This window comes from Agrilus planipennis, unplaced genomic scaffold (genome assembly GCF_000699045.2).
Source record: "Agrilus planipennis isolate EAB-ADULT unplaced genomic scaffold, Apla_2.0 scaffold195, whole genome shotgun sequence".
In the NCBI taxonomy this organism is placed as follows: domain Eukaryota; kingdom Metazoa; phylum Arthropoda; class Insecta; order Coleoptera; family Buprestidae; genus Agrilus; species Agrilus planipennis.
Genome location: NW_020439173.1, coordinates 128583 through 142200, shown reverse-complemented (window position 1 = coordinate 142200; position 13618 = coordinate 128583). Strand labels below are relative to the sequence as shown.

General features: G+C 33.0%; 1 protein-coding gene across 3 annotated transcripts in view; it reads right to left on the bottom strand.

Moving 5' to 3' along the window:
• Positions 1-293: 293 nt before the first annotated feature.
• The window catches only part of LOC112905473 (cytochrome P450 306a1-like), a 43301-nt gene continuing 29976 nt past the window's right edge, over positions 294-13618 (bottom strand). Inside the window, exons 1-2 of one of the 3 annotated variants that reach the window (XM_025977997.1) lie at positions 1139-1235; positions 294-639 (exon numbers count right to left, since the gene is read on the bottom strand). In XM_025977997.1, coding sequence (XP_025833782.1) covers positions 319-639 — 321 coding nt within the window. In that variant the 5' untranslated portion in view covers positions 1139-1235 and the 3' untranslated portion in view covers positions 294-318. Of the gene's footprint in view, positions 640-1138; positions 1236-5764; positions 5937-13618 lie in introns of those variants that run through there. The other 2 variants (XM_025977995.1, XM_025977996.1) reach the window with 2 other exon arrangements.

Sequence of the window (13618 nt, the reverse complement as noted above, 5' to 3'; positions counted from 1 at the left end):
TTACTATCGCCCTGTAATATAGGCTATAAATATCGTTTGTAACGTGATTTTTTGTCGTTTTAACCGTAGTTTACTATATCCAAATATCATAATAATATAATATTAAACTAAAAGCAGTATATTTCATAATCTAGAATGCGTCTAACCGTAACCGTAACGAAATTTGGTCGCAATAGCCGATGCTGTTATAAACGATGAGAATCATGCGTCAAAAGAAGTTTTCTGTTGCAATAACCTCTATCGTTCTTGCATTAAGTTTCCTTTGCAAAAAACGAATTTAAATGAAAACCAATTACAAAAACCTTCAACCCCCTTCATCTACATACCATGTCCTTTCATTATTCCGTGTGTAACGTACAAAGGCGCCCTTCCAGACAGTGCATCCTTCATAAAGGCCTGTTTGACAATCTTATGATCTGACAGGACGATTGTGCGTACTGTTCCTAAATTGAATGTGTAGATGGTCCCATATTTTTTAGCGAGTGATGTTAGGGTTTCGTAGGGATGTTCGGGGTCCAGCCAAGGGAGGAAACCCAAAAGGGGTAAATCCCAAGGGCCTGGTGGCAAACTGTGTTGGTCGTTTATCCACCATAGCGCCGTTGCTACGATGATTATCGCGACAGCAATGAAAATGTACATCTGAAAAGAAAAGCTAGTTTAATACTATGTTTTTTAATGATCGTTTTCAGTTATTAGGGTTTTTTTTAAAAACAATTTCACAATAAACTACTTTTGCCTAGTCTACACTACTTTAGCCTAGGTAAAAGTAGTTTTTTTCTGAAATCCGGTTCGACTGGTCAAACTAGTTTAAATTAGTGCGAACTGATTCATCCTATCGAATGCTGGATGAACTGGTTAGTCTAGGCAAAACTCGTTTCTTCTGAAATAGAGTTTGACTGGTAACATTTCCGGTGAAACCAGTTTGAAGTAGTATCGGTCTTCGGATAATGTAGTTCGACGCAGGCAAAACTAGTTTCTAGTTGCAATTTCCAAGTAACATTTATACACTTAATTATTCTTAAAAAAGGCAAAATGGTCATATATATTTTAATAAAATAACATTTGAAACCTTTTTTGGTTTTACTTTCTTGATGTTGTAGACTATTGAAATAGGTAAGTTTCAAAAATGTATCCTGACCTTAATTATCCTTAAGGATAACCCAATATCAGCAGTGAAAATGTTGCTAACAACAATTCAACTTGCCAATTTAACTTTAAACTAAGAAATTAGAAAGAGAAAGCGTTTTCTTTACTTTTTAAAGTAAACAAAACATTGTCGTATGGTGAGTGATTCCAAAGGAATGACAAACATAGATTGCGATGATGACAAAATTCATTAAATTTGTGTTGTTGGTTACGATTTTAATTTCTTTAAATAATATGTGTCACTATCAACAAAGGCATTCTTTGTGACATTCACTTATCACGCATAGATTATTACTTGGCAATTAGGCAGATCCGTATTAGTAACCCATAATTTGGAATTGGGTCGAATAGCGTCTAAAAAAGGCGCACAGGCGACGACATTTTCTTAATTATAATTATGATTTTTTTGTATTTGATTGCGTGCCAGATACGTACCCATAGCTATTATGTTCTATTAGTAGTTACTGGTATGGGTAGGTGCCTATGTCAGTGACCTGTGTGCGGATCTATTACGTGATCAAGGCGATTTTTAATCGAGAGAAAATTGAAATGCAAAGTTAAAATGACGAATCGCCACACAACAAACGATCTCCCGAACCAGCGCAAGTATATATTGTGAATACAGCGGGTATATACAGTGTTTACCAAAAAATTAGGCAATATTTTCCTTCTGTAGATACAGTATCTGCAGATTTTCTTTAGAGTCAATCGTAATCCACAAACATACTTTTTGGAAAAGGAATTATCTATGGCGTGCATTGGCTGCAAACATACTAAAAACAGAAATATGAGCGATTAGGGCCAGAGAAAGATCTAGATTACATTAGGTACTCATCGTGATCATCATAAGGTCGTCAGTCCTAAGACTGGTTGGACACGTAACTCCACTTTTTCCTATCCTGAGCTAAACTTCGCATTTTCCTAAAACTAGAACAATCCACATCCTTAACTATTTCCGAACAGTAATCTAATCTAGGTCTACCTCTACCCCTCCTAGCTCCTGTTTCTGCCTCTAATATGTCTCTGACTAGACCTTCATGCCTGAGAAGATGTCCTACCAACCTATCTAGCCTATTTCTTATTGACTTCCATAGAATCCTTTGTTCTCCTATTCTTTCTAATATCTCTTCATTTCTAACCTTTTCTGTCCACGTTATCATTCGCCTATAACACCACATTTCGAAATTAATTAGGGATACAGGATGTTCCAGTTTTCGGAAAAACAACAACTAATAACCGTGATAAGAAAAAGCTAAGTAAATTACACTAAAAAAAAATTGGATTTCCTTGCAAAAATCCGTATTTTCCTTTAATCGATTTCATTTTAACTCTAAATATCTCTAGTTTTATTGTGTTCTAGTATTTTTAGTTTTCCTTGCTGCATATGTGCACGCTTTTTGGCGGGCACTGTAAATACATGCATATGTGTGTATTTGTTGTACGACTTTCATTTTCCATGTGATTACTGGTATCAATGAACGAACCAAGTGGATGTCCTTACATTTTAATAAAAAATGCGTGCATTGCTCTACGGTAGTTGACCCGTTGGTTGGTTGTTACAACAGCACATATAGAGTTAGTTAGTTAGTTATATAGTTAGTTGGCGGTGTACCACTCTATATATACACTTACCTTATTGTATGTATACTTAATAGGTACTAATATTAATTATATACTAGTAAATGTTCGTGCGAATGAATCGTATCTTCAAATTTTTAAGCAGTTTAGCAGCTAATTTAGGTTTTTATCATTGTTGTACGACTTTTGATAATTATTTACGACACTATCCCAGATTTACAACTGTCCAGTAATTATCTATATTATTCGTCTTTATCAGCGAACACAGATACAAATATAATCTGTGTTCGCTGATATTACATGCGTGGTACATAGTGGTAGAGGTAGATGGCAGATTAATGGAGAAATTCAATTAATAACGAAATAATTCAGTATTAATTAAATATTTCTAAGTGAATCAAAAAAAATCTGTCTAATGATGCCTCTGAAGATCCTTACGGAAAATTGCCCCCTATCAAACTGTATGAAACATGTAGTAGTTCTCGACGTGTAGATTAAAAGATTCAAACAGTTTGACAGTGAGCCACTTTCCGTAAGGATGCAGCAAGGTCCTTTATATAGATTTAGCTCTTTTTTGCTAGAAAGGGATATATACTCGAATTCATATTGTAACAATACAGGTAGTAGCTATAGGATGGTGCATTCAAAATAATTGATTAGCGAATCTTTAAAATTGATGTTTGTCCTTGGGAGACATTGATAAATTTGAAACATTGAACCATTTGCAGCACCGCTGAGTTTTTTTGTAGAAAAGTGGAGTTTATGAAAATTGTGGAAAACGAGAAAATGAAAAATATTTCTTAGAAATGTTGAAGATAACGAAGGCAAGAAGGAATTGCCTTTAAAGTAGAAGTAAGGTCTTGGATAAGCAATTCTATTCAAGACCTAACTACTACTTTACTAACTTATTATTAGTTAGAATTAGTTCTAGAACAATGTTTCCGGTTAGTGTTTTTTCGCTAAAATTAACTAGAATCTTCGATTTTTCTCCCTTAGACGTACTAAATTTTCTTTTATAGGCACCTAAGCAAATATATGTACTTATATGCCAGCTTGGATAAGTTTATGAGTAGGTGTATAGTATGTAGTGTTTAGGTCAGTGAACCGCCCTTGGAATTTCATATTTTCTAGTTAAATGACCAGGATATTAAATTTTCCATGGTTTATGTAAATGGGTAGCCACCAGGAAAAAGCGCCTGACGTATTTTCATTATCATTGATTAATTTATATCCTTATAATTTATTAATTAACTACTATTATTATTATTATTTCACCAGTTTTTGACTAACACATAAATACGTACAGTAATTTATTTATTGTTAATCTTGTTCATGTGCTACACATTTTACTGTTAGCTAACCAAGTAACTCTTGTAAAACAGTGGAGAGCCTTGAATCGGGAAAAAAATTTGTTGCTTTGTTTGTTTGGTGTACTTTATAATAAGGTGTAACAAAAATTTCAACTTAGTTAAACTTATTTGTCTATCAACTCATTTCGCAAGTATTGGACGAAAATGGATGTCTTCTCGAGGTGCAAGCGTAAACCGTGCAACCAATCTCCTCGCACTCTTTTTTAATGAAAGTAGAATTTGATATATTGTTCTTCGCAAACATTATTTCCAAATTATTATGAATTGTTACCGTTTAGGAGATGATCAATTATGTCATTTTAATTTACTTTAAAAGAATCTAGTCAAATAAATTCCTACATTTTATACGTCTAATGGTCCTGAAGGATGAATAAAAGCAGTTTTTGTTGTTAACCTGGTCTATAAACATTCATGAAAGCATTGAAAGTGAAGATGACTGCAAATATTAGGAAATATATAGATTTTCTTATATTTCTATTAATTAACTAAAGACAGAGTAAATATTAAACGGTTTTGATTACTTTGATTATAAAATCTAGGCCAAAGTCACGTCTATAAATAAATATTTAAATAATAGAATATTCTAAACGAAAGCAAGTCTATAATAGAGGAAATAAACTATTAATTTTCCTTCCTTTAGTGCTTCTATCGTCATTAGGTGTTATAGCGTACATAAATACCTAGATGTAATACAGGTATCTCGAGTTGGACGACGGATTTCTTTCTCGGTGGTTTTTTTCGCCTAGCTATATGTATCGCACTTTCATAACTTGTCCCCGATTAACCGAAAAAATTGATGAAAACAATAATAAACAGAGCAGTAGACCATCTCCTTGGGGCATTGTACTAACTAATATTAAGTAGAAAGGTCGTGGCAGTGAAACTCGAAGTTCAACGTCCTAAGAAGTTTACTACCACTACTACTACTACTACTACTACTACTACTATTACTATTATTACAACTATAAAGAAAGTCGATAACTTTTCTGAAATTCAAATCTAGGGCAATATCTTCACTCACTCGACAGAATTGGGTTAGGCACTTATTTTTATGCGATGGCTACCTACCAATTATATTAGACAACATTTTTCGTAAATGTTAACATATCGGTTCTAATTGTTAGTGCAAGATTTTTACATTAACATTAAAGAATTTTAACAAGAATAGCCCACATAGATATATAGATATTTGTACTAGAAATTTTTTGATATCGGTAGGAGTACAATCGAATTTTATTAATTTTTTTAATTAGGAGAACAAACAGAATTTTACAAAATGTTTCAACACATTTTTGTATTAAGAAAACTTAAATTTATTCTTTTATATCCTTGACAAATCACACTTTTCTATGCTAATTATTGTTCTTCTTGGATAGTACTGTACAGAAAAAAGCTCCCCGACTTCCTTATTTTACAGCTCAATCATCTCTATTCTCTAATAAATAATTGTTTATAAAATCATTCACTTTGTTCTTTGAAGTCATCAAATTCAATTCTTATTGGTTACAGATTAAAAAAAATATTACTAGCTTCATATTATAATAACATGTGCTTTAATTTTTTTGGCAATTCAATTCACATTACGTAATAACACTGTTTAAACTTAAACCATTCTATGAAAATACCTACCTACTTATAACACAAATAGAAATTAGTTTTTTTCTACTTACCTAATAACTTTTCAATTTAAACAATATAACAAATTCAGCAGTTATTATAGAACATATCACACAACAACATGTTCAATAAAATTGCAAAATTTTATTCATACAGCTATCTACAATTTGCAATTGATGTTTTCATAACATCGAAGCCGACTGTTTTGTTTATTAACAATATGAAAAACTGACGGAATTATCATCTACTATCGCTAAAATATACAATGAAACATTTAGGACAATGGAATATACACAAGTTAGTAGATACATGATACGTATATCACAATAATAAATGACTAATAACATTATTTATTAAAAATTATCAAACAGTTATTAATATTCAATATAATGGAACATGTTGGTATAAAAAATTTACATATTTTACTAAATGAATAAAAAACACAATGGGAAAACTAAATAACAAAAATCCGTTTAAATAATAACGAAATTTGTGTAAATATATAATAATGTATCATCACCACTGATTGGATACAAAAAACAAATTCTGATGTATGATATAAAAGTGACAAAAGTTATAAAACTATATTGGTTAGTAAGTGATCTTGATAGCAATGAGGTAATGGAAGTAATAATAATATAACTGGGCAATCATGTCAAGGAAGAGCACAAATCTGAAGGTCAATTTTTGCCAAGTGTGTGGATTCGTTATCGTTGGCGCATCCAAATAAAAAATTTAAAGACAGTGAACAGTTTGTTGTAAAGTCAACAAGTGTGCTATTGTCAGTATGTCAGGGCCAGCATACCACACATATAAATATATATTATATATATACATCTAATTTAGATTATATTAATTGCCAGCGGTAGATAAATAAATTAGAACGAGTCTTATCTGCAGATGATGAGGAGGCTTCTACGTGAGATATAAAATCTAAACAAACACCGCACCTAATACCTCAGTAGGTACGCCTAAGGTACGCCTAATACCTGAATTGATTCATTGGATTTTTTAGTTTTTCTTAAGAAATGCAAGAGAAGGAATATTTCACTAGACATTTTCATAAAATTTTCCATAAAAAAATTTCAATGAATGTTCTGCGTTAACATGACACTTGTTTGACACAAAAGTTAGCATTCCGTGGAAAAAACAATGGCCAAACGCTGAATCCGATAGCGAGGCACACGAGAAAATACGAAGGATGACGAGGTCCTTCTTGCGGGAAAAATTACCAGGGGAATTACCAATTACTAATCCGACTTGGCAAGGTAATGGTGTGTGTGAAAAAGGACAAGAGCAATTAGTGACTAAAATTATTGTAATCCGAAGCAAATAAACTTAGAATTATTTCTTATACAAATTTTTGAAAATATTTATTAATTACATACAGAATTCTGTGGTAGATTTTAACTTCATTATGTGCAATTGCTGTGACAGAATTATTATTTTTTTAATGAATACAAATCGTATTACTCGAGCATAAAATGTAGGTCGGTTGTACTTAGATAATATACATAGTAATAATTTAAAACTATTACATTTTTTCACGATGATGGATTACTATAGGCGCCACAAAATGTAAATAAATTAATGTTAATATCAATTGTCACTTTTTATACGATCATAAACAAACCCGTACAGTGGAAAAATTCTTATGTATACACGTTAGTGTTGTACGAAGGTACAATAATGTCATAACAACTGATGAAATAAATAAGAAATCGTCAAAAAATGAATACGTAATTTTTTGCAGAAAACTACGATACTTATTTAGAAATTTGCTAAAACATTTACTAATACAAAGAAATAAAGATTACCTACTGGTGCACGAGTGCGTAAATTTCCATTATAACAATCAGTCTTAATTCATTAATTGTTCGACTGATAAGAACATACGAATAGGGAATTGTAGAGTGGGTCAACGGAAGAATACAAGTGGAAAAAATTTAATCTTTAATTTCAATTACGAAGAATAGTACGAAATATGTACATGTTATCACGTATTCCTGTTTAAAGGTTAACCTCGTAATCAATCGAAATGTTGCGGAAACATTTTGGTAGAAACCGCTTTCATCAAAGCAGTTTATTGGATAAATACGGGGTGAAGCTGATGAATATTCGTCGAGCGGCATGGCCTATAGGTTTAGACTGTAGCTTAGCATTCGGAAGGACACGGGTTCGATTCCGGGTCCGTCTGCTTTGGTCCAAGTTCTTGAGTCACTTAGGCAAATGCTACGGCAGTAATGCTCTACAGATAAATAAAATCTTCCACTCTGTTCCGTCTTTCGTCTTCATTTCGTGCGTCTTATCATTCTCACCGTAACCACCATCTACCCATTCCCCATTTCAGCGTAGGTCGAAGACAGACTGTCCGTCCTCCAGCATTAATAGCTCTAGTGATCATTATCATCATAAGCTCATCAGTCCTAAAACTAGTTGGACACGCACCTCCACTCTTTCCTATCCTGACCTAATGGTCGCTTTTCCTTTAAACTAGAACATCTCCTTCATTGACTATTTGAGAACAGTTATCTGATATAGGTCTATCTTCCGTCCTTCTTAGCTCTTGTTCGTACTTCTAATATGTATCTAACTAGCCCTTCATGCCTGAGAAGGTGTCCTGCTAACCTATCTCGCCTATTTCTTATTGACTTCCATAGCGCCCCCAGAAAATTTCTGACTAATTATAAGATTCATTAAATTTCCAATCATACTTTTCAAGGATTTGGCAGATTACAGTGCAGTTACCAACACGTCATCAACGGTCAGGGCTAAAAATCTCACCTGCTACACGTGCGGCCCCTAATACTTTTTTATTCTATTTTCTTATTTAACTAATTGATTTTCCTTTTTGACTATTTTCAGTTGTGTATATCAAAATTTCAATGTTTCACATCTTTTTTTTTTTCAGGAAAGCTAAACTGCAACAGAAAAGGAAATAGTAATGGACGAAAAAGGAATGTCGTCGGAAATATCCATCGGTGAGTGTTTTGTCCCTTTAAAATTTTGTAGTATTCTAGTATTATTGTGGTAGATGTTACACCAACTGTTCAGGTTAAAAACGTAGTATTAAATTTCAAACAAATTGATCTACATTGAATTTTTTACCGAAATTTCTGTGTTGGATGTTGCGGATGTAAGTGTCGGGTAAAAAGTCGAAGATCCGGATGCAACCAACGCCTTCACGAAACTGCATGTTTTGTTGAAGACTTTTTTTTAGAAAGCGCTCGCTCATAAAACAAATCGAGCGCCACTTGCTTTTGACTGTTTGAAGACGATGACCTCACTTTTAAATCGACAACAAAAGAAGAAAACAGATCTTTTGTCAATTTTGACTTTGTCAAAAATATAGGGTCTGATCTATTAGAAATTCGCTGATAGCAAAATATTAGATACAATAATTCATTACTTAGAGGGTTACGTTGGGAGTTTTATATTCAATACAAAAGGCTTGAGGTTACTGGCGGTTAGGTTAGGGTAGGATGGCTTTACGGTATAGGTAAGGTTGTAAGCAGAGGTTAAGAATTGATAGCAGATAATAAATAGAAACGTAAAACTGAAGTGAACACAGTAAATAGTTTATACTATACTTAAAGCTATAATAATCTCTGTACAAAAAGCTTTAAGATACTAGGCGGTTAGGTTAGGGTAGGATGCGTTTGCAGTGTATGTAGGGATGTAAGCTAGGGTTAGGAACTGATAACAGATAATAAATAGAAACGTAAAACTGAAGTGAACACAGTAAATAGTTGATACTATACTTAAAGCTATAATAATCTCTGTACAAAAAGCTTTAAGATACTAGGCGGTTAGGTTAGGGTAGGATGCGTTTCCAGTGTATGTAGGGCTGTAAGCTAGGGTTAGGAACTGATAACAGATAATAAATAGAAACGTAAACCTGAAGTGAGCACAGTAAATAGTTGATACTATACATAAAGCTATAATAATCTCTGTACAAAAAGCTTTAAGATAGTAGGCGGTTAGGTTAGGGTAGGTAGCGTTTACAGTGTATGTAGGGATGTAAGTTAGGGTTAGGAACTGATAACAGATAATAAATAGAAACGTAAACCTGGAGTGAACACAGTAAATAGTTGATACTATACATAAAGCTATAATAACCTCGGTCCAAAAAATTTCAGGCTACTAAGTGGTTAGGATATGGTAGGATAGGTTTATGGTATAGATTAGGTTGAAGACACGAAGAAGGAGTTAAGAATTAATAGATAATAAAAATAAAAAACTTAATTCGATACGGTACCTAAAGGAGTGAGCACAGCAGATAGTTGATACTTAAAGGCATGATAATTGAATACAAAGTGGTTAAATTTACTTAACCTGCTAGGTTAGGATGGACTGGGTTTACGGTGGAGGGTAATTTGTAAGCACGGATTTGAAGAATTAATTGTAAATAATTAAAATAAAAGCTCAATATGATACCACATACAGGAAATAGTTGATACTCGAAGCTATAATAATAACCTTAATGCAGAAACGTTAGCGTTACTAGGTGGTTAGGTTAGGATAGGATAGGATGGGTTTGAATTGTGGGGTAAGTTTGTAAGCTAGGGTTAAAGATTAATAGCAGATAATAAAAATAGAAACTTGGTACTATAATATATGATCTATCTAGAACCCACAAATGGAGTAGCTTAATTTAAGCTGAGTTAGCATAAGAAAGGTTCTTATTACTCAACGAATTTTAATTGAAACTGCGTGAATATAAGGGGTTATTTATACCGTATTATTAGTACTTAGTTGAAAACAATTTCTTAAACAATTGTCGTTGTTTATTTATGTTTTAACTGAACGGGTCCGGTATATGAAAATATGAAAGTGCAATCAGCGTGTAGAGGTAAGAGGAAACATCTTTAGCGCCGTTCGAAATTAGGTTGTAACATACATTCACGGTCAATAACACCGGCAAAAATTACACCACACTAACTCTTGAAATGTGATTTCTCCTCCGCGTCAAACGCTTATCATAGTGAGCGGCGATTTAATTGACCCGAGGGGGCGGTAACGACCGAGGAAAATCTTAGTGACCGATATAGGCAAATGCGACAAACGGATAAAATTAACAACAATAACTTTCTTAACGCAGCAGCAGATAATAAAGAGAAGATTAATGAAGACGTTAACTTTCTTAAAAACAGACCATAAAATCGGTTGATGGAAAAACAAAAGACAGTTTCACAGTTCAAAAAAAATGTACAAAATATTCTCTCACCAGCACTGTCACTGTCCATCTTTCTCTTCAGCACTCTTCTTCTATCTTACGACATAAATTACTAGGCATAAGTACCTATCTTAGATAAAATCTCCATCGTTCTGGATCTCGGAGAATGCAAATAGAAATTTAATGAGAAGTTCATCGAGCATCTACGAATATAGGTATATCTATCACCTTTCGTACGCCTCGATTTTGACAGGAATATTTATGTGACCACGTGTAAATTATAAATTTTTGTACTACCTTTCCCAGTATTTATTAAGATTTTTTCAATTAGAAGCAATCAGAATGGCGTGAAATGTTCTTTATTAATTATGCAGCCACAGCCGAAGTTGCGCCTTTCGCGGTGGTAGAAAACAACTGCAAAAAGTAAGCGGGTCTAAATTCGGGTGTATAATTGATTGCATACATTCTTATGTAAATTAAATTTTTGTTTGGTAGAAAACAATGTCAGTAATTAATATAACATTATATGTAAATAAAAATCATTAGATTAATCTAACTTTTTAAACAATTTCTAGGTGTAAATTATAATTTTTTGTACTATCTTCTCCAATATATAATAAGATTTTTTCAATTAAAAGCAATCAGAATGGGATAAAACGTTCTTTATTAATTATGCAGCCTCAGCCGAAGTTTCGCCTTTCGAGGTGGTAGAAAACAACTGAAAAAAGTAATCGGGTCTAAATTCAGGTGTATAATTGATTGCATACATTCTTATGCAAGTTAAACTTTTGTTTGGTAGAAAACAATATNAAACTATTATATGTAAATATAAATCATAAGATTAGGCTAACATTTTAAACAATTTCCTGGAAGAAACAATAAACAATTTTCTTGGAATTAAGATACACCGTCCGCAGTTTGTTATACTCATTAATAATAAGTTCAGTGTTCTTGTTAATAATATTCAAAATATTTTATTCATTTTTGGGGCAAAAATCTCTTGAAATTAACCGGGTGAATCACAAGTACGTACCTCTACCATTCGATCAGAATTAATTTATGCGGGGTTTTTAGCCTAATAATATACATATTATAGGTAGCATAAAAAATTAAGAATTACTGTTCGAAAGCGGTCATAGTTCTCGTAGGTGTTCGACCCAGGGTCTGTCCAATAAACTATTCTCCGGGCAAGGGTGTTTTAAAAATGTATTTCTTCTAATTAACATGCACTCTTGCATAAATTAATAGAGCAATAATAATTAAAATTGTAAACAAAATAATATTCGAACTATTAATAATTATTCCGCAAATATCTATTTACTTACATACGTTTCAAGGTAAACCATAAAATTACTGTATAAAATTTACATGTAATTATGAATTCAACTACCTAGGGTTATTAATTTATGTGTATTGTATCTAATATTGGCGAACACAAAGCATCTAACTAATTGAAGTTTATATGTTTTTTCATCAATAACTTTGAATGCACTTTTCAATAAAACATGCATCAATTTCTAATTTTGTTTGATATCATCGGGAAATTTGTGAAAAACGTGACAGTTAGATACTGTTGTGTCGCTTAGCATATCTTCTACACAAAAAAATTACAAAATGACCTTAATTCACTTGAGGTGCCTGCCTTTCTTCATAGATCACGAACGTTTGATAAAATGTATGGCATAGTGGCCTAATTGAGAAGATCAAGATAACAAAACCAGTAAATCTCAGTTGAAAAGCATTGTATCCCACTTTAATAGCAAACAAAACTTTCTACATTTGTGTAATAATAGCAGTTATCGCAATAATAATAAAAAACAAAAGAGGAACAATTGATTGAATTATTAAAAATCTAAAACTTTCTCATGATATTTTAAAGTAGGAAGTGCATAATTCAATGTTGATAAGAACACAAGTTGAATTCATCAGTGATTTAACAATTGTCTTGATAAAACTCATAAAAATTGAGCGAAACGTTGGTATATTGTTAATGAAATAAACAAATATACGCCTGAACTCCTAAACATTTCATACCTTTTTTACCTGCAAATAAACGTTTGTTTGAAAATAAATGTCTTTTGTCGTGAACTGTTTTGATTAATTAGGGTTCCAAATATCAAAAGGAAAACGGAATCGACTGGCGATTTTCTCTTTTTTCTGTGTGTCGTTCTTCCTCATTATTCGCTTCCTCTAGTTCTCCGAGAGCTTTCCGGAATTTTTCACTGAAGTCTTCGCGATTAGTCACAGATTGTTGTTTTTTGTTTCGTGCCGACCACCCTGCAGAGTTGGCTGTGCGTGGGTACATCTTTTTTTTAATGTTGCAACAAAGCAGCAGTAGTGATTCTTATAAGTCTGCGATCGACAAGGTCGCCCTAACGTACCTACGTTATATTGACCCGACGTCGAAGGCACGAAAGAACCCCGTACATACATGCCCTCTAATAACCTTAAAAGCCGTACCGGACCATACATAAACACGTTAGACACCGGCCATTCGCGGTCACCAGTGATTTCCACACATAATATCAAATTTTCGACACTCATACAATCATCTAAGGATCACAGTGGCAAGTGAAAATTGACCCTCAACACTCTCGGTTTGTCTGCGCGAGCTGCAAAGCTGCAGAACACAAAATTTCGGGAAATATAATACAAGCAAAGTTTGTTCCTCGAAGGATTTTGATCAAAAATTCACCGGGTAGGGATGTTTTCCACAAGAATTCGATTTAAT